The sequence below is a fragment of the Peromyscus californicus genome, unplaced genomic scaffold (genome assembly GCF_007827085.1).
Source record: "Peromyscus californicus insignis strain IS unplaced genomic scaffold, ASM782708v3 Scaffold_10__1_contigs__length_136768540, whole genome shotgun sequence".
In the NCBI taxonomy this organism is placed as follows: domain Eukaryota; kingdom Metazoa; phylum Chordata; class Mammalia; order Rodentia; family Cricetidae; genus Peromyscus; species Peromyscus californicus.
In genome coordinates, this window is record NW_026294391.1 from 83,585,456 (window position 1) to 83,611,418 (window position 25,963).

A 25,963-nucleotide genomic window follows, 5' to 3' on the forward strand; every position below is an offset into this window, starting at 1 on the left:
TCCCTGCCCTTTGTCCCTCTGTGGCAAATACATTTCCTTTGTGCTGAGAACTTGGTCTTGGGGTGTCCTGTGCTGATTCTGGTCCTTTCACGCCGGCCTTCTAAAAACAATCTATCAGTCACAAAAGTATTAAAGAGTAGCATAATGTATATGTATTGGAGTGGAGTTTAATTTTGTTTCTACAGGCTGTTAATACATTTCCCAAACCCCCTATCAAGCTAGATGACCTGGTAACTTCAAGTGAAGTCAGAAATAACAGTCACTGGCCTCCCAAAGAGAAATAACAATAACCCTTTGCCCAAGCAAGTTTGAAAGTTTAAAGCAACTAATCCATACAAAATGATTAGTGTAGTGTAAACGCTGGCTAATACTAGTTAGGGGACAAGTTTGCTTAGATCATTAGCTTATACTTTTAAGAATAAATTAAAGCCTTTACTTTAGAATGTGTCTCCTTTCTCCCAGTGAACAACCTAAAGGCAGGTATCTTAGGTCTGAAGGATCAAGAGCTAGCTTAGAGAAGCCATGCTAATCACCATCTCTGCCTCCCACATTCTCTGAGAATCCTAACTCACCAAAGGAGCGTACCAGTGGGGCAGCCCAAGGACAAAGCAAAGGATACTGTTTTGAATCAAGCGTGTAAATTTTATTCAAGGCAAATGGTTGCCTTGGAGTTTCTCTTTATTTATCAACGTCTTGGCCTTCCTCCAGGACTTTTAGAGCCTAGACTCGGTGTGTTTGTTACTTTTCCGGTTGCTGGGACAAAATATCAGAAAAAAGCAACTTGAGGAAATGTTTATTTTACTTCACAGTTTGAGGGTAAATAAAGTCCATTATGAAGGGAGAGAGAGGCACAGTATCTAGAGTGGCCCTAGCTGTGCCAACAGAGCACGTGGCAGCTGGTGACATTGCATGCCGAGTCAGGAAACAGAAAGAAAGAAAGAAAGGCTGCTGCCCAGCTCACTTTCATACACACACCCTTCAGTCCAGGACCAGCCCATGCCACTGTGGTGTTGCTGCACACAGTCAGGGTATCATCCTTCTGTGGAAACATCCTCACAGATGTACCCGGAGGTGTTTCCATGGAGATTCTAAAGCTGTCAAGCTGACGATGATGATTAACTGGCACATCTTATCAGAGACACCGAAGCACATACATAGCCTTGGCCCCCAATTCAAACTCCACATAGCTCAGGTACTTTTATCTATTAGTTCTTTCAAGGCAGAGTTTGGCTTTGGGACTACAGGATTTACTGTGGCTAGGTAGGGGCAGCCCTTTGCTCCAAATGGTTTTCAGCTCCTGCACTCCAGTCCCCACGAACTACACATGTGCTCCTTGATCTCAGCAGCACACAAAACTGGGCATGATGGTGTCCAGCTTAGCATTCTGGAGGGAAGGACAGGAGGATCAGAAGGTCAAGGTCATTCATGGCTGCAGAGCAAGTTTGATACCAGCCTGGGCTACATGAGCCCCTCTGAAAAAAAAAATTTAAAAAAACAAGGAAAAAAGTTTAGGGTAAAATGACAAACCACGTCTTTTCAAGGCAGTTGTTGCTGGAATGACATCATAATGAGATGAACCAAACACCACTTTCTCTCAGGAGAATCCCGTATGCCAACTACTGTTCTTGTCCAGAAGACGGCAGTGGCCACAGCTAGGATAAGAGTCAAATCGGGGTTCACTGTTTTATTACCCAACCCCACAAGCCCTTTATCTTTATCGGGAGACCAAATATTGGGATTTCTGCCAGGAAGAGGTATGAAGAAAGAAAGCTTTCATTCAACCTTTTTGGACTTGGAATCATCCATTCAGCCACCAAGAGTTATGGTCATGGCATCCCTGCCCTCTATGCTATTCCTTCAGCTGGAATAACTCATCCTCTCACCCTTGACACTTCTCTCCCTTCAGACTCTGTGGGGGACACCAGTAGCACTGTGATCCCAGGCAAGGGAGGAAGCAGCAGAAAGTTCCTGCTGCTATTTTGTAAGCAGCAGATCTGGGTCAGGGTTTGTAGAAGTTGGGGGCTTATACTACTGCCTCTGCACCCAGGAGGAGTCCAGCTCAGGTCCAGGCAGCCTGGGGAGGCTCTGCTGTGGAGTGGTAGGCAGAGCAATGTTAACAAAGCAGACAGTGCTGTGTGCTGGTGACTCAAGAATCCCACGGGATCCCACGCGCATGCTAGTTGCCACTTCCAGGGACTAAAATAAACCTCTAGTGCTAAGGCCTGCTCATGAAAGTAAGCCCAGCCCTAAGAACTGGCATGCTATTTTACACAATGGAATGTTACACAGCCATTAAGCACACAATTATGTGCACTGCGGGGATGGAAATCAGAATGTGAAATGATGTTAAGTGAAAACAACACACGACGGAGAAAGCATGCTGACTGCAACTACAGAAAGCATACATGTAAGAGTACATCTCTAAGGAGCTTCAGAAAGGAATGAGCACTATAATTCTGTTAAGAGTCCATGGCAGTTTTCACAATACTTTTTTCTTACTGGTTTTTTTTTTTTTTTTTTTTTTTTTTTTTTTGGAGACAAAGTCTCACTATTCAGCCCAGACTGGCCTAGAACTTATCCTTCTGTCTCTAGCTGGGATAAGGACATGCTAGGCATCCACACATTTGTGGGAGGGAGGTGGTGTCCTGGCTAGTTTTATGTCAACTTGACACAAGCTAAAGTCATCTGAAAGGAAGGAACCTCAATTAAAGTGTCTCCACAAGATTGAGTTGTAGGCAATCTTGTAGAGCTTTTTCTTAATTAGTGATTGATGTGGGAGGGCCAGCACATTGTGGGTGGGGTAACCCCTGGGACTGTGGTCCTGAGTTCTATAAGAAAGCAGACTGTGCAAACCACAAGGAGCAAGTGAATAAACAGCACCCCTCCATGGCCTCTGCATCAGTTCCTGCCTCCAGGTTCCTGCCTTGTTTGACTTCCTGTTCTGACTTCCTTCAATATGAACAGCAATATGAAAGTGTAAGCCAAATAAATCCTTTCCTCTCCAACTTGCTTTACATCATGGTGTTTTAGCATAGCAATAGAAACCCTAACTAAGATATGGGGCCCATTATAGGCCAGGCTTGCCTCAGACTCTCTATGTTGACAAGGATAACCTTGAACTTTTAATGCTTCCCTCTACTTCCCAAGTACTGGGATTAATGGCATGTACCACCATGTCTGGTTTATGCAGATGGAAAGAAAGGCTTCCTGTATGCGAGACAGAAACTCAACTAACAGAGCTATAGCCCTAGCCTAATGTTTGGTTTTTTTTTAAAGAAAATTTTCATTCTCATTATGTGAGGTTCAGATACACCTGCTCTTTAGTAGTAAACTCCGAATATAATTTAATTCAGGGTTTAGAGAACTGAATGCCACAGTGAGAAATTCGTTCTGAACCCCAAGCCAACCAAACAATTCCAAGACAAGAATTTACACACACTTGGGTCTCTGTTAAGTCAAACTACTATGTTTTGAAATGCACTCACTTATTCTGAAAGAAAGGAAACCACCCTCCCCTTTTCTTGGTAAACTGCCAGCTGGTCCATATTTGTAAGCCACTGCTAGCTAAAAGCTACCTTGTTACCTGGTCACAGGCAGCACTCAGAATTAATTTGTCATCTTTATCCATCACACATCTGGGTATCAACTTGAGTAAATTTCTCCCTCTGGAGACTCTGCTTCAGTACCTACATAGACCTTGTTTTTCTAGGACTGGCTTTCAGTCAATGCTTAGTTTGGTTGTTTTATTCAACTGGAGGTTTTTTTTTGAGGGGTGTGTGGATTGAGATAGAGTTTTGCTATGTAGCCCAGGTTGGCCTTGAACTTATGATTCTCCTCTTTTGTTTTGACAGTGCTGGGATAACAGGTGTATGCCACCACACCCAGCTGTTTAAGTTATGGTTGTTTTTGTTAACTTCGTACACTGAACTAGACTTTAGATTTAGATAAATATAGTACAAAGAATTTATATAGACCTTTCAACCTAGATTACCCTAATGGCAACATCTTATCTACCTCCAGTACACTGATCAAAACTACCAATTACTCGGATTTCACCAGTCTTTTCCACTAATGCCTGTTTTCCACTCAGTATCTAATCAAGGATCGTATACAGTACAGGGTTCCCCATCTTAGAAACAATTTTTCTCTTTGGGGGTTAAAAAAGGGCAAACACGTAGGTGTTGGGAGCAATTTATAGTGCTGAGCTCCTGAACCCAAAAGGGAACGACATCGTATCTGTACCTAAGTCCTGAATCCAAGACACCTCATCAGGGTTAGTGTCAAAAACACACATCTCACATTAGCACTTCTTACAATCGTACAAAGGGATTTGACAAGTGGGTTATTTTTAGCAAGTAATATTGTGAGGGTGACAAGATGAGAGGGATGGCCTTCCCTGTCTCTTTTCTCTGCTTCATTTCTCTTCAAACTGTATTTTAAATTTTCACTAGAGACTATAATATTTAAGTATAACATAAACGTTGAGAAACAAACACCCACGCCAATGGGGAAGGGACTCGGCAATGTGTGGTTTTGTTTGCCTGAAATTAAGTTCAAGTTAACGATTCCTCGGCTTTCTGGTGCTGCAAATGATACACGTTTGGCAGAAAATATATTTTGGATTTGGAGTTCAGGTCTTTTCCTAGGCTAGAGATGCGTAGTCCCATGCACCCTAATGATGCTGGGTACCTTCCAGTCATCCACGCCATCACAAAAGTAAACAGCTGCCACTCTACTGCGTACTATGGCTGCTGAGCTAGCGTTAGTAGGTCAGGTGGATTAAATGTATTTTCAGCTCATGATGGGTGAGAGAGACACAACTTCTGTGTATCCCACTACTATCCTTACTCTACAGGAAGAGGGATAGGAAACAGTTGAAGAGGTCAAGTAAGTTGTCCAAAGTCACAGAGCATGTAAATGATAGACAAGATTCAAGCCCAGGCCAGCCTGAAAAAAGCTGCTCCTTTTAGCTGGCATATCAAACTGCCTCTCTAAGCTGCTGCCAGAGTTCAGACACTGCTGGATGTTAGAGGTACAGCCCAGTGCGGGTGACTGCTAAGCAGCTAAGCGTACATAATTCAGCCCCCTCTTGCTCTCAAACATTCCTTGGTTACAACTAAAGATAATTAGTAAATATATATGGTGACCAGAGTCAGTGATGTTCAGCAAAACCCTATCTCCAAAATCCCAAAACACATGGTTTAAACTAACACCTTAACTAAGGACCTCTGCCCTCTAAATATCTTGAGGCTAATAGTTACGAATGGGCTTTAAAAAAAATCTGTATATGAATGTTTTGTCTACATGTATGTATGTATATCACATGCATACCTGGTGCCCACAGAGGTCAAAAGAGGGTACCAAGTACTCTGGAACTAGAGTTACAGATGGTTGTGAGCTGTCATGTGAGTACTCGGAGCTGAACCCAGGTCCTTTGCAAAAGTAACAGGTGCTCTTAACCACTGAGCCATCTCTCCATCCCCACAACTGGGCTTGGGGCTATTTACAATACATGTCTCTCGGTTTTGTGGTTTGTGGCCAGGTGTCATCTAGCTGGGTTCCTCTGAGGAAAAAAAAATACAATGTGGAAATATGTATGTTAGCGGAATAGAATCTGCTGAGGGAAAATGTGTTGTGTCTCAGAAATAATAGTTATATTCCATTTCAAGTGTCCTCTTGAATTTGGACTAATTGGCAAATTCTAAGAGAGCTGCCAACGGTTCATGACTGCACTTTGTGGGCAAGCCATTCTGAATTCTATTCCTAGGAAAAATGACTAATGATCCTAGGAGTTATAAACTGTAATTTGATCTTAAGGGTGCAGGGTTAGAAGACTTAAATCTCAGCAAATGGCAGTCATTCTCTTCTCCTGCCTGAAGACAAGCAACCACATGAAATACTCTAACCGTGTGGTTCCCAGCGCTGTGCACACACTGGAACCTTCAATGTCTGTGTGGTACTTCCAGAGACTGTGACAATTTAATTAGTCAGGGTGGAGTCTAAGCCTCAGAAGTTTGAAAAAAATGCCTGGAGGCGTTTAAGGCATAGACAGACTTGGGAACTGTGACCTTAACCAGAGGATCATAATAGTGGCTGCCCATTCAGAATAACTTCAGGGAGCTTTAAAAAATTCAGATACTGGGTTAGAGAGATGGCTCAGCTGTTAAGGGTTAGGCTCACAACCAAAATATCAAAAATTCAGATATTTGGACCATACCCTACACCAATTAAGTCAGAACGTCCTATGAACTATGTCGAGATCTGGCCATTATGCCTTACTCTAAGTGACCCCTTATTGTATTGAACAGTGGCTTTTCAAACTGTGCACTGCCCTAGGAGACTCCATACATATATATATTCAAGACGGGGTTTCTCTGTGTGTAGCCTTTGCTGTCCTGGAACTTGATCTGTAGACCAGTCTGCCCTTGAACTCACAGAGATCCGCCGTGCCTCTGCCTCCTGAATGCTGAGAATAAAAGCATGCTCCACCACTGTGAGTTTTCTGGGTTTGAGGCCAGTCTGGTCTACAGAGCAAGTTCCAGGACAGCCAGGGATATAAGGAGAAACCCTGTCTCAAACAACAACAACAACCAAATTACCAACTTGGACACCTAACATGATGGCAGGGTGCCATAGCAACCTATCATCTGATGGTGTGTGCATGTCAAAAGCCAATGACTCCCTGACTTGGCTTGGTTCCTCACTGTTGAGGAACCCTATTCAAGTGCCTGCCCATCCACCTGTTTGCCCATCTGGGCCTAAACCTAACCCACCATTTCCTGCTCCCCACCCAGTTCTGTCTTTTAACCTCACAGTTTAACACTGTAGTTTTGCTCCAAAACATGCCTTGAGCAGCTCCCTCCCAACACTGGTTGGTTCACTGTCTTGTCAATACAGACTTTTTCTGAGCCTACTTCTGAAACCTCTTGAACTCTGCAGCAGCCTCTTTAACTTGTATTCATTCTGTAACCCATACACATACACAGAGATATATCGATATATTTATTGTATGTTGTATAATATGAGACTTAGTGAATAAGGCTGGAATAAAAGAACTTGCATTCACCTCACCCAGGCTTCCAAGGTAGGTAGGTTTTGTGACAAACTGTCATTGAAACTGCTAAACCTCGTGAATTTATTCACTAAATTCTGACATTGTGGAATGGTACAAATGTGTTCCTCTACATTTCTAGTGACAGCAAACTAGAAGGATTTTAAAAGCATCACAGGAGGGCCATCAAAATGGCTCAGTGGGGAAAGGTGATTGCTGCCAAACCTGACTCCCTGAGTTCAATCCCAGGACCCACAGGGTGGAAGGAGAGAACTGCCTTCTACAAATTGTCCTCTGACCTCCACATGCAAGGTGAGGCCTGAGCACACACATATGCTTAATGCAATTAAAGTGGTCAGAACGTGCAGATAAGCCCGGGAACCCTGTGGCAGCTCAAACTCCAAAACTGACATAAGAGCAATGGCAGAAGCAGACTGTGGTGCCTCACACCTGCAATTCCAGCACTAGAGAAGCTGAGGCAGGAGGACACTAACCAGGCTTACATAGCAAAACCCTGTCTCAAACCAACCACAAACAGAAAAAGGAGCCACGGCACAATCGGCACTTGACAGTTCAGCAACTTTAACTTTTAAAACAGACCTCTTTCTTGACATTCATTTAGGTATTCAGAAGGCATGCATGCGGGGCTCAGAGAAGAACCTGCTGGAGTCGGTTCTCTCATTCCACCATGTGGGTCCTGGGAATTGAACTCATTGATTATCTGCCTTGGCAGCAAGTGCCTTTATCTGCTGAGCTATCTTGCCTGCCTTCAGCAACTTTAAAATGAGATTAATGAGAAGCAGCCAGTTCTAAAAAACAGGAAGTAACTGAGGATAAATCCTTAAAACAACTGTCCTATTTAAGATGAACATGACCTCACTTTTCCCACGAGTGGATGAGGGTTAATTTTATGGCTCATCTACAATTACTAGCAACTGATGGTATGAAACCCCATTTCTCCCATGCCCACTGTCCTCGTTTGTTTTCTACTGCTGAGAGAAAGGCCGTGACCACGTGACCAGAAGTAACTTGGGGAGGAGAGAGTTAATTATAGCTTACAGATGGAGGAAGTCAAGGGAAGCCACAAAGGAGTGCTGCTTACTCCTTTGCTCTCTGGCTTGCCCACTTTGCTTTCTTATACAACCTAGGACCACCTGCAGGGGTGAGACCACCCGCAGTGGGCTCATCTGCCCACGGTAATCATCAATCAAGAAAATGCCCCACAGACATGCTCGCAGGTCAGTCTGATGAATGCAATTCTTCAATAGCGTTCCCTCTTCCCACATTACTCTACTTTGTGTCAAGCTGACAAACAAAACAAAAAGCTTACCAGCACACCCACCAAAACGATTATGGAAGACATGCAAAAATAAATGCTTTCCAGGGATACAAGGCTCTATAAGATATAAGAGGTCCTGGCTGGGTCTAGTGAGAAAGAGTATCTGCAACCTGTTATGCACTTTCATTCATCACATCAACACCACCTTGGAGACAAAAATCTGAGACAAGGATTCCCACCCCACACATACACACAGTAGAGATGTACGGGAAACTTTGAAACTAATGGTGCTGAGGCCACACTCAGTGTATGATACAGAAATAGCTGAAGATGTTATGGTCAAGAGCCTGTTTGAAGAGGTCTTTAGGGGCTAGCGAGATGGCTCAGATAACGGTGTTTGCCACTAACATTGATGATCTGAGTTCCACCCCTGGTATCTACATAGTGGAAGGAGAAAATGAACTCCCACAAGTGGTCCTCTGACCCCCACACATATGTACACACATATAAACAAACAAACGAATGTAATAAAAGGTCCTTCGGTGATTTGTGTGCAACCAAGGCTGAGAGTTAGGGGTTCTGTAACTCGAGTGTGTATCAGCATCACCAGCAAGTGATGGTAAAACACAGATCTCTGGATGCCAGCCCCGGAGGCTCTAATTCAGCTGAATGACGTCTAAAACGCTGTGACTCTAACTGGCTCAAGTCATGCCAAAGCTGCTGGTCCAAAGAGCACATTGGAAAGGTGAAGCCCCACCTCTACAGTGCTGGTTCTCAGCTTTGACTGCACATTAGATGTATGGAGGGTACATGTTAAGAATATTAATACCTCATGTCCAAAAGCAGAGAAATTGATAAAGGCTATACAACTGAATGTTTTCAACCATAAATAAGAATACTTTATAGTTTGCAGGCAGATGAATGTTAGGCAGATTAAGCCTGTCTCAGAAAGACAAATACCATATTTTCTCTCATCTGTGGTTCATAGATTTGAAATATACATCTATGACCTAAAATAGAATCGAAAACTCTAGGTGATCAAAGGGGACTAACATGAATGGAGTAAGGAGGTTTTGCAGGGGAAGAGTGGCCAGCATACAAATATAGTTTTGAATGGAGATGTCCTTATGTAATGGTACCATGTGCACTGCATAAAGACAAACCGTTGTTAAAGAAATCTCCAAGAGCAACAGCCCAAAGAGAAAAAAAAAAAGAACTAGAAGATTAAAACAAAACAAAAAGAAAACACCCTTATGAAATATGACATGATGTATAATAAATATGTGCTACAAAAAAGAATTTAAAGGACGAAAAGAATACTGATCCCTGAGCTTTTCCCCAAAACAATGAAATCCGTATGTAGTCCAAACTGGCCTTGAACTCACAGCTAGTCTGTTGCATCAGCCTTTCAAGTACTGGGATTACAGGCATAAGCCTCCAAGCCCAGCTCCCTTCTAATGTTTTTAAATGAGTATGGACTGTCCTGTGTAGTGTGTGCATTTCCGTATACAATGTTGTTTTGACATCTCGATTAACCTTCTGGCTAAAGATTCTGCCCCTTCCCCCAGGGCTAGTCAATTCTTAGAGAGAGCAAGGGCTGAGCCCAAAGCTATACGTTAGCCAGCTTCCATCACTGAACCATGATAAACATGATAAACTCAGATAAACAACTTGGAAGTTTGTTTTGGCTCATATTCCTGGACCACAATCATTTAGCCCATTGCTTTAGGGCTGGTAGCAAGTCAAATCATCAGGACAAGGGAACGGAGGGTGGAGAAAAAGCTTATCACCTCATGATAAACAGGAAGTAAAGAGAGGCAAAGGAAAGGAGCAGGATCCCAATATCCCTTTCAATAATCTAACTTCCTTCCACGAGATCAGCGGGTCTCAAACTGGGTCTCAATCCCTTTCATAAGGGTCACATATCAGATTCGTAACAGTAGCAAAATCAGAGTTATGAAGTAGCAACGGAAATAATTTTTATGGTTGGGGGTCACCACAACATGAGGAACTAACTATACTCAAAGGTTGAAGCATTAGGAAGGTTGAGAACCACTGCACTAGACCCTACCACCTAAGAGCTCCATTACCTCCCGATGGTGCCACAGGCTAAGAACAAGCTTTTGACACTTGGGCCTTCAGGGACGTTTCCAGATCTAAATAACATCTCTGGAGAATAAAACAACCATTTTAGATCATACTTCCTGTAACTTCCATGAATACCCAGAAAGGCAATATTCTCCTACCTTTAGCATCCCAGGGTCAGGCAGCAGCCAACTAGAGACGACCCCTATAGCTCAAAGCCTGCCAAAACTGCTCAAAGGAGTCAATCATAAACTGTTGTCCCTTCCCTGCCTTTCTTGAGGAAAACCCAATAAAGAACACTGCCCAAACCTTTCCCTTACATCTGCCTTCTGCCTCCCGATTATTCTGGTGTCTTCCCTATATAGACTGTGGCATACCTCCTACTCTAGCACTGTGAATGTATAATATGCTGTGCTCTTGAACTTCCATGTCTCTTCTTGTTGCTGCACATGAGTATCTCCAAAAACAATGCATAACATTCGCTGGGAGTAGTGGCACACATCCATAATATAATTTAATATAATTTGAGGGGTAACGATCAGCCTTAGCTACATAAGGAGTTTGAGGCCAGCCTGGGCTAAGTGAAACCTTGATTCAAAACACCAACAAAAACTGGTTGGAAATGTACCTCTATTGATAGAGTGTTTGCTTAGCACAGGCAAAGTCCTGGGTTCAATTCTCCAGCATGACATAAAAATTGAGTATGGTTGTACACACGTGTAATTGAAGCAGAACTCAGGAGATAGAGGCAAGATGATCAGAAGCTCAAGGTCATTCTTGGCTGCATTGTGTGTTGGAGGACAACCTGGAATACATGACATCCTGTGGTGGTTTGAATGACAATGCCCCCCAAAGGCTCATATATTTGCATGCTTAGTCCCCAGTTGATAAACTGTTTGGAAGGATTAAGAGGTGTAGCCTTCAGTACCCAGAGGCTGGACAGCCTGGAGACCTAAGGTAGAACCAAAGATGACTGGCAAAAAAAAATCAATGAAATGATATCTAATGATATTCTGCTATACTTGTTGCCTAGCCCAATTATCATCAGAGAGGCTTCACCCAGCAACTGATGGAAACACATGCAGAGACATATCACCAAACATTAGGCAGACCTTGGGAAATCCTGTGGAAGAGGGGGAGGAAGGATTGTAGGAGCCAGAGGGATCAAGGATATCGCAAGAAAACCCACAGAATCAACTAAACTGGCTCACAGGGGCTCACAGAGACTGAAACAACCAGGGAATCTGCCTGGGACTGACCGAGTCCCTCTGCCTATGTGTTACAGTTGTGTAGGTTGCTCTTCTTCTGAGAGTCCTAACAGTGGGAGCAGGGGCTGCCTCAGACTGTTACTTGCTTTTGGGACCCTTTCCTCCTACTGGGTTAGCTTGTCTAGCCTTAAGAGGAGAGGAGGTGCCTAGTCTTACTGCAACTTGATATACCATGGCTAGCAGATATACACGGGAGGCCTGGCCTTTTCTGAAGAGAAAGGAGGAGGAGTGGATGGGGGTGGGTGCTGAGGGAGAAAACTGGGAGGAGAGGAAGGAGGGAGGGAAAGCTGATTGGGCTGGGGATAAATAAATAAGTAAGAAAGAAAGAAGTTGTAAACCATTAGCTTCATGGGGAGGGGGGCTTTTTGGGGAAGGTGTGTCACTGGGAGTGGGCTTTGAAGTTTCAAAAGCCCACAGACCCAATGTCTCTCTCTCTCTGCATGCTGCCTGCAGATCAGATGGAAAGCTCTCAGCTACTGCTCCAACACCCTGCCTTCCTTTGTGCCACCACACTCCCCATCACGATAATGATAACCCTTTGACACTGTAAGCCAGCCCCCAATTAAATCCTTTTTTTATGAGTAGCCTTGCTCACGGTATCTCTTCACAGCAAATAGAACACTAAGACAGACCCTACCTCAAAAATATACACAAACAAGCTGGGCGGTGGTGGCGCACGCCTTTAATCCCAGCACTCGGGAGGCAGAGGCAGGCGGATCTCTGTGAGTTCGAGGCCAGCCTGGTCTCCAAAGCGAGTTCCAGGAAAGGCGCAAAGCTACACAGAGAAACCCTGTCTCGAAAAACCAAAAAAAAATATATATATATATATATACACAAACAACATTTTACATAAGTTTTAACAACTGTCTTCTTTTGAGAAGCAGTCTGTTTTAGGAGCATTTAGAATTGAGAAAAATTTTAACTACCTGTTGACCTGATTATTATTTTGCAAGTCAGACCACACATGCTAATTTCCTTGTCTTCCGACCATCAGAGTATTCAAAATACAGCATAAATTGTTGGGCAACCACCAAAGGACAACCAGAATTGAAAGGTTCATGGATTAGAGATGAGTGAATATAGTTAGCTCCAATATCCACTTTATTATAGTACATAGTGGATTACTATAGGCTTCTGGTGCTGTCTTCACCCACAATACTCAGCACAATCACAAGTATTCAACCCCTACTTTGAGAGTTTCTTAACCCCTCTGGGTACCTCTACTGAACAATTCTTCTATAGGTAAAAGATAAATGGTGTTATTGCTCCTAGAGATAACCATATTTTCCTTTTTTAATTTTTTAAAAATTATTTTTTAAATTATGTGTATTTCCACGTGGGTGAGTGTGGGTTTGTACATATAAGTGCAGTGTCCATGGAGGTCAGAAGAGGGCACTGGATCCGCTGAACCTATAACTATATGCAGTTATGAGCAGTCTGACATGGATACTAGGAATCAAACTCAAGTCTTCTGCAAGAGCAGTATGTGCTTGTGGATACTGAGCCATTTCTCCTGCCCTGGACATAACCACATTATCAAAGGACATTCTAGGGTTGGGTATTTAGCTCAGTGGTAGAGTGCTTGACCCTGGGTTTGATCCTCAGCTCAAAAAAAATAATCAAAGGACATTCTAGAAGTGTCAAAGTCTAGAAACCCCAACTATCCTATAATCACTACACAACTTTGTCTACTTTGTGTGTGTATAATGTGTGTGTGTGTGTGTGTGTGTGTGTGTGTGTGTGTGTGTGTGTGTGTGTGTCTATGATTACACTTGTGGAGGCCAGAGGTTGATATCATGTTCCAACTCCCTTTTTTGAGACAGGGTCTCTCACGGTTGGCTGGTCAGGAAAGCCCCCAAGACCCCCATCTCTACTTTCTAGCACTGCAAGAACAGCTGTGTGCCACTATGACCTGTTATTTGTATATGAATGCTGGAGTTCCAAACTCAGGTACTTGTACATGTGCAATAAGTACTTTGTCCACTTAGCAATCTCCCTAGCCCCTGATTTTGCTTTGTAAAAAGTCCAAGGAGTTAGGCGCATTCAAAACTAGGCAAATATGGGTAATCCCAAAGGAATATGACAAGCTATAGTTCAATCTGCCTCAGAGGAGGCGGCCATCTATGTTCTTGCTCAGAATACAAACACTGCTTTCCCTGATGATGATACATCCTTGGGCTCCAATGCAGCAACATGCCAAACCTGGACGTCTCTGAAACTTCATCCTTAAAAGCCTGCAGTCTCCTAGTCTTATCGAGTGAAGAGGAGTACCAGCTCACAGTGTGGGGTGTGGGGAAACAAATCCACAGGTACAGCTTGTCTCAGGACAAAAGGTTCACCGAGGAGCTTCTTAGCAGAATTTGGAGGACAGCATAGCCTGCAGAAATAGACCATAACATCAGTTCACAGAAACAAAGAGAGGAAACTACCAGAACTCGGCTGCTTAAAATTGAAGTCCTTCCTCTGTAGTCGAACAGGCCAGCCCAGGTGTCTCTCATCTCCACTGCTCATTATTTTCATGTAACTGTTTTGCTTATCCATCTTCCTCACTGGAGTACAAATGTTCAACTTACAGTGAGGTTATGGCCCAACACAACCATCATAAGCCATAAACATTAAATCACAATGTGTCTAAAGGACTGCAAACATGCTTTGGTTGACAAGGCTTCTGAGTTCAATGCCCAGAATCCATGTAAAAATGTAAAGTGTGTTGGCATATGCTTGTAATCCAGTTCTAGGGATGCAAAACCAGGCAGATCCCTGGGGCTCAGTGCCAGCCAGCCTAGCCTACCAGGTGAAATCCAGGCTAGTGAGAGATTCTGTCTCAAAACACAAGGCAGATGGTTCCTAAGAAACAACACCTTTAGGTTGTCCTTTGGCACATGCACGCATATGCTGCACACACACACATGCACATAAAAATGCATTCAATTAGCTGGGGATAAATCTCAGTCTCTGATTTAGAGCACATGATTAGCATGTACAAATTTCTGGATTTGAACCCCAGTGCATGTGCACACACATACACACACACTATATATATAATTTATATAGGTATAATATATGTTATCAAACATCATGGATTACATTCATAAAACCCTAAGACATGTGCCCACCATTAAACTCTTCTAAAAAGGTTGTATCAATTTATACCCATTCTTTTGTACTTCTGCACTCAGACTTTTTCTGCCATATGTACATAGTATCTTATTGAATTAAAACTGTCTTGCCTTTTTGAGGCCATGTTTAGAAATTTTCTCAGTGTGCTAGCTTAATTCTAGGTTTCATTTTAACCACTGCATTTTAAAATTCATTGTTATTATATATAATGTATAATATAATGAATACTTTCATCTGAGTCAAATGAAATAGCATTAAAAGGTACACAAGGTAATTAATTTACTTTCCCATCTCTCGTATGTCCCCAGTTCTTTCTTTCTAAAATACTTTTTAGATTTATTTAATTTTTATGTGTATGAGTGACTTGCTTGTATGTATGTATGTGCACCACATGCATGCCTGGTGCCCGAGGGGGGCAGAAGAGGGAATCAGATCCCCAGAAATTGGAGTTGCTCATGGTTATGAACCAGTATGTGGGCACTGGAAACCAAACCCAAGTCCCTCTGTAAGAGCATCAAGTACTCTCAACCCCTTAGCCAGCTCTACAGCCCTCTCCCCAGTTCTTTCTAGACAGAGAAAATTGTTACTGGGGTCTATTTCCGAAGGGGGTCCTTCCGTTAAGTAATTTTTAAAGGTAACATACAAAGTGGTATTTTATACATATATATCATATATCATTTACTTTCCTCCTCCTCTACCCTACCCTGTGCTTCCTGCCTTTCTGACTCAGTTCCTTCCTTCCCCCAGGGAGTCCCCTCTTCTGCTTATCACAGTCCCTTAAGATTGTCTTGCTGTTTTATGACCTATACAGAAACACACACATTTGTGCACAAATATTTATAATGCCAGGTTCCATGTACAAGAGAAAACATTTGGCATTTGTCTTCCTATGACTAGCTTATTTCGCTTAACAGAAAAATGTCCAGTTCATCAAATTTCCTGCAAATATGATTTCATTTTTCAAGATTTACTTTTTCATCATGTATATATGTGTGTGTGCACGTGCATGTGCATGTGCATGTGTGTAAGCATGCATGCGCATGCGCATGCGAAGGGTTGTCCATGGAAGCCAGAGGTGCTGGATCCTCGTGGAGCCTGAATCACAGGTGCTTGAGAGCTGCCTGATGTGGGTGCAGTGATGAGACTGGGTTCCCCTGCAAAAGCAGTACATTCCTGTAACTGCAGAGCCATGTCTCCAGCCTCAGTTTTGTTTTTCTTGTTATCAGTGTCTCATATAACTTACCAGGGGCTCTCTATGAAAATATAAGCAAACACAAATACATGTCCTTCTCATCCTTTAAATAAATCTATTATATGGACAATTCTATAGCTTACTGGTTCTACTTAGTTACAACACTATCTCAGAACTTAAATCAAAAGCCACAAAAAAACGTACTTGGCTGTTGATCCACGCATTGTAGCGCACACCTTTAATCTCAGCCCTCGGAGGCAGAGGCAGGTGGAACCCTGTGAGTTTGAAGTCAGCCTGGTCTACACAGTGGGTTCCAGGACATCTAGGACTGCTACACAGTGAGACCATGACTCTAAAAGACAGAAGGAGAAGGAGGAAGAGGAGGGTAAGAGAGAGGAGGAAGAGGAGGGACGGGAGGAGGAGGAATGGAGGATGTAGCTTAGCAGCAGTAGAATGAATGTTCACTGGCTTGTGTGAGGTCCTGCATTTGATGTCTAGCAATATTCATGAACACTAACAGAGACATACACACAGGAAGCAAAGAGAGAACAAGCAGAAAGGGAGGAATTTTTTCAATTCATATGCTTGACAAGGGACTTCTATCAGACACACAGAAGAATTGTAAAAATTCAACAGTAAAAAGTCAACCCAGTTAAAGATGGGCATAAGATCTGAACCTTGTTACCCTGTAAATATCTAAAGATTTACAACTGACTAAAAGGGAAGTAACTCCATTGGTAGGGGGCTAGTCTAGCAGGCACAAAGCCTGAGTTTCTTCCTCAGCACTTCTTAACCAGATGCGGTGGCGCATGCCAGCAATTCCAGCCCTCAGGAGACGAAGACAGATCACAAATTCAAGGTCAATCTGGGCCAGCTTTGAATACATGAGATGCTGTCTCCAAAGAAAAATTCAAAAAGATATATTTAAAAAAAAAAAAACAGAAACCACTTGGCCAAGCGGTGGTGGCACATACATGCCTTTAATCCCAGCACTTAGGAGGCAGAAGCGGGCCTGGTCTACAGAGCGAGGTCCAGGACAGGCACGGTTATAGGGAGAAACACTGTCTCGAAAAAACAAAAACAAACAAAAAAACACTTAACAATCTTTAGCCACTGGGGAAATGAAAACAAAAACCACAATGATATACTACTTTCCATGAACTGGCATTTTAAGGGGAAAAAAAAGGCATCAACCAGATCTTAGGCTATACCTCACTGGAAGAATACCTGACTAGCACAAAAGTGGTCCTGGCTTCCTTGTCAGCACCGCAAAATAGATTTTTTTAAAAAAGCCAATAACAAGACTTGGTGAAGATACAGAAGAAATAGAGAGAAAGTGGAATGCTCGTATACTACTGTTAGTACAATAGGGCAGCTGTTTGGAAAACCAACTGAGGTTCCTCAAAAGGTTAAACTAGTTACCATATGGCCCAGCAATTCCCCTCCTAGGTCTTTCTCAAAGAGAAATGAAAGGAAAAACTTGCACATGAATATTCATTGCAACATTATTATAAAAGCCATCAACCCATGAGCAGATAAGTGAAAGACAATATATACATACAATACAATATTATTCCCTTTGAAGGCCAAAAAGAAAATGAAGGACTAATAAATGTTTAAACACAGATGAACATCACATACACTATGCTAAGTGAAAGAAGATGCAAAGAACCACAGAATATATGACACAATTCAGTTCAATGAGATGCCAGGTAAATCTATAGATAGAAGACACGTTACAGGTTGCCTACGGTCAGACAGGAGGGGTGGAGCTAGGCAGAGATGCTAAAAGGTACAGTGTTTTTTCAGAAGACAAAAATAGTCTGGATTTAGATGGTGATGATGGCTGAAAACGAACCAAGCAAAACTCACTGAACTGTATACTTAAAGAAAAGATGGCCAGGAAGTGGTGGTGCACGCTTTTCCAGCACTCAGGACGCAAAAACAGGTGGATCTCTGTGAGTTCGAGGACAGCCAGGGCTGTTACACAGAGAAACACTGTCTCGGAAAAGAAGAGAGATTTATTTTGGTTTATGTATATGGGTGTTTTGCCTGCATGTATGTATATCAGAGGGGATGGAGGACACCAGGAGAACAAGGCCCTCTGAATCAACTAAGCAAGGTGCATGTGAACTCACAGACTGAAGCAGCAAGCACAGGGCCTACATGGGTCTGCACCAGGTCCTTTGAGTATATGTTATAGCTATTAGCTTAGTATTTTTTATGGAGCTCTTCACTGTGAGATCGAATGGGTCGCTGAGTCCTGCACCTGCTCTTCAGACTTTTCCTTCTCTTATGGATAGATCATAATTTATCTAGTTCTCTTCTGATGACTTTTGGAATATTTTCTCTTTTGATGTTAAAATAATTACAGTAACCAATTTTATGTCATTTTACGTTTGGAAGTGACCTGCAGGATAAAAATCTGTGGAATGGGAGCTGAAAAGATGGCAGAGTGATTAAGAAAACTGGCTGCTCTTCCAGAGGACCCAGGTCCAATTCACAGCACCTACTGTGCAGCTCACAACCGTCTCCAACTCCAGTTCTAGATCTGATGCCCTTTTCTGCCCTCTGTGAGACCAGGCAAGTGGTGTAGACATACATGCAGGCAAAACACTCATACACACAAAATCAAATGAAATATTTTTAATTAAGGCATGTAATTCTGGGTCATCAAGTATGCACATATTGATAACAGTTTTTGCTTCATCCTTTTCTTATTTTACTTTGCCATGTTTTGTTGTTATCTCTTATAAGTCTGCTCTTTTCTAATGAGACAGGAAGGAAGTGAATCTGGATAGGAGGGGAGGAAGGGAGGAACTGGGAGGAGAGGGGAAACTATAATCAGGACATACTGGATGAGAAAAGAATCTATTTTAAATTGAAAAAGAGATTAATTTCAGTTCATGTGTATGGGTGTTTTGCCTGTATGTATGTGTCTGTGCATCATGTGTGCAGTACCCACATAGGCCAGAAGAGGGCGACTGATCCTCCCGAATTGGTCTTGAAGGGTTTTGACATGTCATAATTTATATATTTTTAATCATTTAGTTTCTTTAAGCACATTTTAACAGGCTAACTTTGGAAAACTAGGAAGTTTTCATTTTAGGAAAAATGGAAATAATTTTAATGATTTCCTATTTTTTATTTTGGTAAAATATATGTAACACAAATTTTAACTACTTTTAAATCTATTTTATTTTTTGAAGACATGGTCTCATTATGTAGTCCTGGTTGTCCTAGAATTCAGTATGCAAACCAGGCTGGCCTCAAACTCACAGAGATATGCCTGTCACTGACTCACAGGTTGAGATTAAAGGCATGTGCCACCACTGTACCCAACAATTACAGAAGGCTGTGAGCCACCATGTAGGTGCTCGGACCAAACCTGGTCCCCTGCAAGAGCAGCAAATGCTCTTAACCACTGAACCATCTCTACAGCCCCATGAAGTATATTTTTTTAACTGGTAAAATTGTATGAATTACGAAGAAGATCTCCATAAAGCTGCTGAAAACTAGCATATTGTCAAGATTTTCCATTATCAGTACATTGTATTTTTTTACATAGTGGTGTATAGTCTTCTCTCTTATGGATAGATCATAATTTATCTAGTTCTCTTCTGATGACTTTTGGAATATTTTCTCTTTTGATGTTAAAATAATTACAGTAACCAATTTTATGTCATTTTACGTTTGGAAGTGACCTGCAGGATAAAAATCTGTGGAATGGGAGCTGAAAAGATGGCAGAGTGATTAAGAAAACTGGCTGCTCTTCCAGAGGACCCAGGTCCAATTCACAGCACCTACTGTGCAGCTCACAACCGTCTCCAACTCCAGTTCTAGATCTGATGCCCTTTTCTGCCCTCTGTGAGACCAGGCAAGTGGTGTAGACATACATGCAGGCAAAACACTCATACACACAAAATCAAATGAAATATTTTTAATTAAGGCATGTAATTCTGGGTCATCAAGTATGCACATATTTAAAATTTTAATCTACATTGCTAAATTTACTTCCAAAGGGATGATACCAACTTGTACTGATTAGTGCTCAATTTATAGCAGCAACATTTTCTATTTCTAATGTCCCCATAATGTCAACAGTGCATTATCAAACTTTTGTATTTTTCACAGTTTGGAATGCTAAAAGTGTTTCTGTAGGGATGTGGCCCCTGGTAGGTTGCCAGTGGACAGCACCATGCCATGAGCATAAGGCAGCATTAATTGGACTCAGTGGGTTATTTATAAAAAGAGAACATGGGTCTAGAAGGAGCTGGTGTGGGGTAACAGGTTGAATATGATCAAAATGTGCTGTGTGTATCTATGAAATTCTCAAATGTTTTTTATGTATTGTAAAAATTCATGTGCATTTATGTGTATGTACACAGAGAGAGGGGGGGGTATCTCAATGTACTTTGTTACAGGTTTTAGACAGGCTGTTTCTATGTAGCTCAAATTGCTCTCAAACTCATAATCCTACTGTCTCATTATCCTGAGTGCTGGATTACAGGCATGTGCCACCAAGCCTAATTTCAATATACTTTCAACTCTCATTTCCATTCTCTCTGTTTCTCCTGACATAGTCTTTCTATGTAGCCCTGGCTGTCCTGGAACTCACTCTGTAGACCAGGGTGGCTGAGTACTAAGAGGCCCTGAGTGCTGGGATTAAAGCATCCAGCTTATATTTCTATTTTCATGGGGGAGGCAGCATCATCTCACAATGCATGAACACATTTATAATACTTCCTTTGCATATGCTCTGTTAGTTTTGCAACTGTGCAGTTTTCCTGTTTCTTATTGACCTCTAGGGCTTGATTACAGACTGAGAAAAGGTTCTGTAATATTTACTGAAAATGGTTTCCGTAAGTGAAATTGCTTATGGTACTTTCTGTTATGTAAAAGTTCCAGATTTTTCTCCATACTTTTATTGAAACATTATTCAATACCATATAGTACACCCATTTATACAGTTCAGTGGTTGTTAGTATATTCAGAGCATGCACTTGCCACTATCAGCAATTTTGGGACATTTTCATTAGCCCAGTAAGATCCTATGTACCACTTAACAGCCATATCTCTCATTTGACTCCCAAACACAGTAGCTCTAGGGAGCCACAAACCTTTCTGTTTCTATAGACTTGTCTATTCTTGGCATTTTCTATAAAAAGAATCATTTAATATTCATATATTCTGTGTGTGTGTGTGTGTGTGTGTGTGTGTGTGTGTGTGTGTGTGTGTGTGTGGTTTATATTTGTGTGTGAGGGTACACTTGCTCAAAGAGGCACATGTGCAAGCCAGGGGTTGATGTTCAGATGTCTTCCTCAACCGCTCTCCATCTTAATTTTTGAGACAGGGTCTCAACCTAGAGCTCATCAGTTGGCTAGTTGGCTGGCCTGGGATCCACCTGTCTCTGCCTCCCAGCACTGAGGTGGGGTTACAGATGTATGTTGCTACATCTGACCTAATATGTGATCTTTTGTGTCTGGCCACTGGATACCAAGCCGTATCTTCTCCCATTCCATGGGTGTCTTTTCACTTTCTGGGTGGTAACATTTGCAATAAAAAAAAGGGTTTTTTGTTTTGTCTTGATTTTAATATTTTTCCTTTGGGCTTTTGATACCATATTAAAGAAGACTTTGCCCAACCCAAGGTCATGAAGATTTTAAATGTTTTCTTCTAAAAATTCCAGTTTCAGCTTTCACTCTCACATTTAGTTCTATAATACATTTTTTGATGTTTTGTTTTTATTTTATTGAGATAAACCCTCAAGTAGCCCAGGCTGGCCTCAAACTTACTATGTAGCCAAGGATGGATGACCCTTAAACTGCTGATCTCCTCTTGCCTCTACCTCTGAAGTGCTAGGTTTATAGACATTTATCACCACTCCTGGCTTAGTTCTATTATACGTTTTGAATTCATGTCTTTGAATGGTATAATATAATGAAGGTAGACACTGCATAGATAAACAGGAGTCCTGTAAGATTAGTTTAGCAATAGTGTAGCCATCTTCTTGTATGTAATTATTCCCCATGATGTGCACATAATAAAATCACTGAATGATTAACTTCTTAGAAAATATTTCCAGGGCTGAAGAGATGGCTCAGCATTTAAGAGTGATGTCTGCCTTTGCAGAGGATCTGGGTAAGGTTCCCAGCACCCACATGACAGCTCATGACCATCTGTAACTCAAGTTCCAGAGGATCCAACACCCTCTTCTTCTAGCTTCCTTGGGCACATAGGCAAACACTCATACACATAAAATAAATCTTTTTTTTAAATATAAAAATTCCCATAGTTAGAAACAAATTATTGCATCTTATGTAGTATCATTTTAGTATTTTTTATATAATATCATTTGATGAATTTAACTGATAGTTCTTGAAGAAATATAAATAGCCGATAAATATTTGAAAAAGCGCTCAACATCCTTGCCATCAGGAAAATGTAAATTTTAAACTGCTCTGAGATTCTATCTTACCCCAGTCATAATAACTAACAATAGGGAAACAAATGGCAACAAATAAATGCTGGTGAGGATGTGGTACCCTTACTTACTGAAAGTAGGCATATAAATTGGTAAAGCTACTGTGGAAATCAATGTGGAAGTTTCTCCCAAAATAAAGTTAAAAACAGAACTACCATATGACACAGCTATACCACTCCTGGGTGTATACCTAAAGGATTCAAAGTCAGCATATTACAGAAACACATGTACACCCATGTTACCTGCAGCTTTAATCACAAGAGCTCTGAAGCAGAAACGGTCTAGATGCTTATGAAGAGATCAGTAGTTTCAAATGTGATGCAGGGCTGGGAAGATAAGTCAACAGACAAGTGCTTGTCATGCATCGATGAGGACATACGCATGGGTCCACAGCACCCATGCAAGAGCTTGGTGGTAGCACAGGTCTGTAACCTTAGTGCTGAGGGTCAGAAGATAGAGAAAGGCAGATATCAGGGACTCACTGGCCAGTGAGTCTAGCTTAAACAACAAGCTTCAGACTCAGTGACCCTGTCTCAGCAAAGAAGATGGAGGGCCACTGAGGTGGCTCAGTAGATAAAGGGGCTTGCCACCAAGCCCGGTGGCCTGAATTTGGTCCCCAGGATCCACATGGTAGGAGAGAAGCAACTCTTCCAAGTTGTCCTCTGGCCTCCACACATTTGCACAGAAAAAAGACAAAATAAGGTGCAAAGTAAAAGAGGAAAGAGACTCAGTGTTGACCTCTGGCTTTCACATACGCACATGTAAGTGTGGTACTTACACAAATGGAATTTCATTCATCTCTCAAGACAAATAAAATTATGACATTCCCAAGGAAGAGTCAGAAAGACACATATCACATGATTTTGTGTCTGTGTATATGTCTATGTGTATGTCTGTGTATGTGTGTGGTGGGGGTAGACAGAATGGGGACAATGTTGGGGAAGGAAAGGGTCCTAATGAAATAAAAAAAAAGGTGAAGGAGTGCATAAGAACAAAGCATATGAGACATGGATGAAAGTGTCACAATGAAATAAACAAAAAAACCAATAAATCAGGGCTGCTGAAATAGCTCAGCTGGTAAAGGTGCTTGCTGCAAAGTCTGATGGCCTGAGTTTGATTCTTAGGATGCACAGTGGAAGGAGAAAACGAATTCCCACAAGTGCCCCTCCCCGCTCATAAATAAATGTAAAAAACAAACAAAATATTCTTTGTGCCAAAGAGGGCATCAGATCCCACTATAGATGGTTGTAAACCACCATTTGGTTGCTAGGAATTGAACTCAGGACCTCAGGAAGAGCAGCCAGTGCTCTTAACCACTGAGCCAACTCTCCAGCCCCCAAAATATTCTTTAAAGTGACAATAAAACCAATTTCTTTGCATGCTAAACAAAAAATTAATAAATAATTGCCTTTTATTCTATATCTTCTGAATTTTCAGTTAAAAAGCACAGGATAATAATAAAGAAATCCTATGGTTTTCTAGAGTACATTTATAGGTTCCCATTTCTTACATTTAAGTCTTTAACCCACTTATAATTTATTCTAACTTAGTCTAGATATAAATCCAACTTTTTCAGTGTCTATACAGCTGTCAATCACAATTTACTAATAGTCCATTTTTGTTGGTTTTTTTTTGTTGTTGTTGTTGTTTTTGTTTTTTCGAGACAGGGTTTCTCTGTGTAGCTTTGCGCCTTTCCTGGAACTCGCTTTGGAGACCAGGCTGGCCTCTAACTCAGAGATCCGCCTGGCTCTGCCTCCCGAGTGCATTTTTACCCACTGATAAGATATACCATCTTCATGTCATATTCAAAATAAAAAATGGAAGAGTAATTGTGCAGAAACAGACAAGCAAATACGATGGAGAGACCGAGCCTAATTTTCTTTGAGTTAGAAGCTCCACCCCCCACCACCCCCCACCCCACCCCCCGCCCCCGCCCTCTGACTGGATGAGATAGTAGTCTCACTATGTAGCACAGGCTGACCTCTAAGTCACTACGTAACCCAGCTTTACCTTAAATTCCTGGCTTCCCTCCTGGCTTAGTTCCCTGAGTACTGGGATTACAGATACACACATCACTGCGCCCATCTTGAGTGGGAGATCTTCATTTTTTTTCTCTGCTCACTAATCTCTCCAGCACTTACCTTGTTTTCTAGAATTAACCTTGGCCATTTGTATTTTCCCAGAAAAATCAGACTTCATGTAGGTGTTCAGATATTTTTAAAGCAAGCTCTAAGAGTACCTCTTGCAATTGGGAAAAACATCTGAGTGTGCTGATATACACCTGTTACCCCAGCACTTGGCAGGAAGAAATAGGAGGACTGCCATAAGATCAAAGCCAGCCTGGTCTATGTAGTGAGTTCCTAGCCACGCAGACCTACATAGTGAGACCTTGTCTTAAAAAAAAAAAGTGGGGCTGGAGAGATGGCTCAGAGGTTAAGAGCACTGCCTGCTATTCTTGAGGTCCTGAGTTCAATTCCCAGCAACCACATGGTGGCTCACAACTATTTGTAATGAGATCTGGCGCCCTCTTCTGGCCTGCAGACAGAACACTGTATACATAATAAATAAATCTTTAAAAAAAAAAAAGAAAAAAGAAAAAAAAAGTGAAACAAATTCTTCAAATCTGTAGTTATTCTGCTTTATTATTTATGGCTATATGTTTGTGTTTTTACCCTTTTATGTTCTTGACTAGGTTTACTTACCTATTTTTTCACAATAACATTTATTTGCCGTATCTTTCATTTTGTTTTACAGTTCACTGATATATGGTGTTTTCTGAGACAAGGTCTCACTATGTATTCATGCCTGGCCTGGAACTCACTATGTAGAACAGAGTGGCCAAAAACTCAAGAGAGATTTGCCTGCCTCTGCCCTCCCGAGTGCTCAGATTAAACGCCTGCACCACAACACCTAGCTGGGTTGTTGTTGTTTCTTTTATAAGCTTTTTTAAATTATTTATTTTTATTTTACGTGCATTGGTGTTTTGCCTACATGTATGTCTGTGTGAGGGTGCCAGATCCCTTGGAACTGGAGTTATAGAAACCTGGGAGCTGCCATGTGGGTGCTGGGAATTGAACCCAGTTCCTTTGGAAAAGCAGCCAGTGCTCTTAACCTCTGAGCCATCTCTCCAACCCGCTGGGTTGTTTTTTCATATTAGTTTTTGAGACAGGATCTCATTATGTGGCTGATATCAAACCCATAATCTTCCTGTCTCTGCCTAAGAGCTGACATTATAAAAAGGCACCACAACATCTGGCTTTTAAAATTCTTTTTAAAATAAAATATTTATATTAAGCCTGTGACAATTTCATATACACATAAAATATATTCTTCTCCTATTCAGCCTCCCTACTCCTCCCCATAACTCTTCTCATTGCCACCCCTCACCCCCTCACCCCCTCCCAACTTCATATCCTTCTTGTAATTACCCATCAAGTCCAATCTGGGCTGCCCATATACACAAGGGACCATCCACTAGAGCATG

General features: G+C 41.8%; 1 protein-coding gene across 1 annotated transcript in view; it reads right to left on the reverse strand.

Annotated features, from left to right (window-relative positions):
• Positions 1-25,963, reverse strand: part of Trmt2b (tRNA methyltransferase 2 homolog B) — a 122,460-nt gene that overhangs the window by 63,011 nt on the left and 33,486 nt on the right. The window contains 1 exon segment of the mRNA XM_052748949.1: positions 13,963-14,060. Coding sequence (XP_052604909.1) covers positions 13,963-14,060 — 98 coding nt within the window.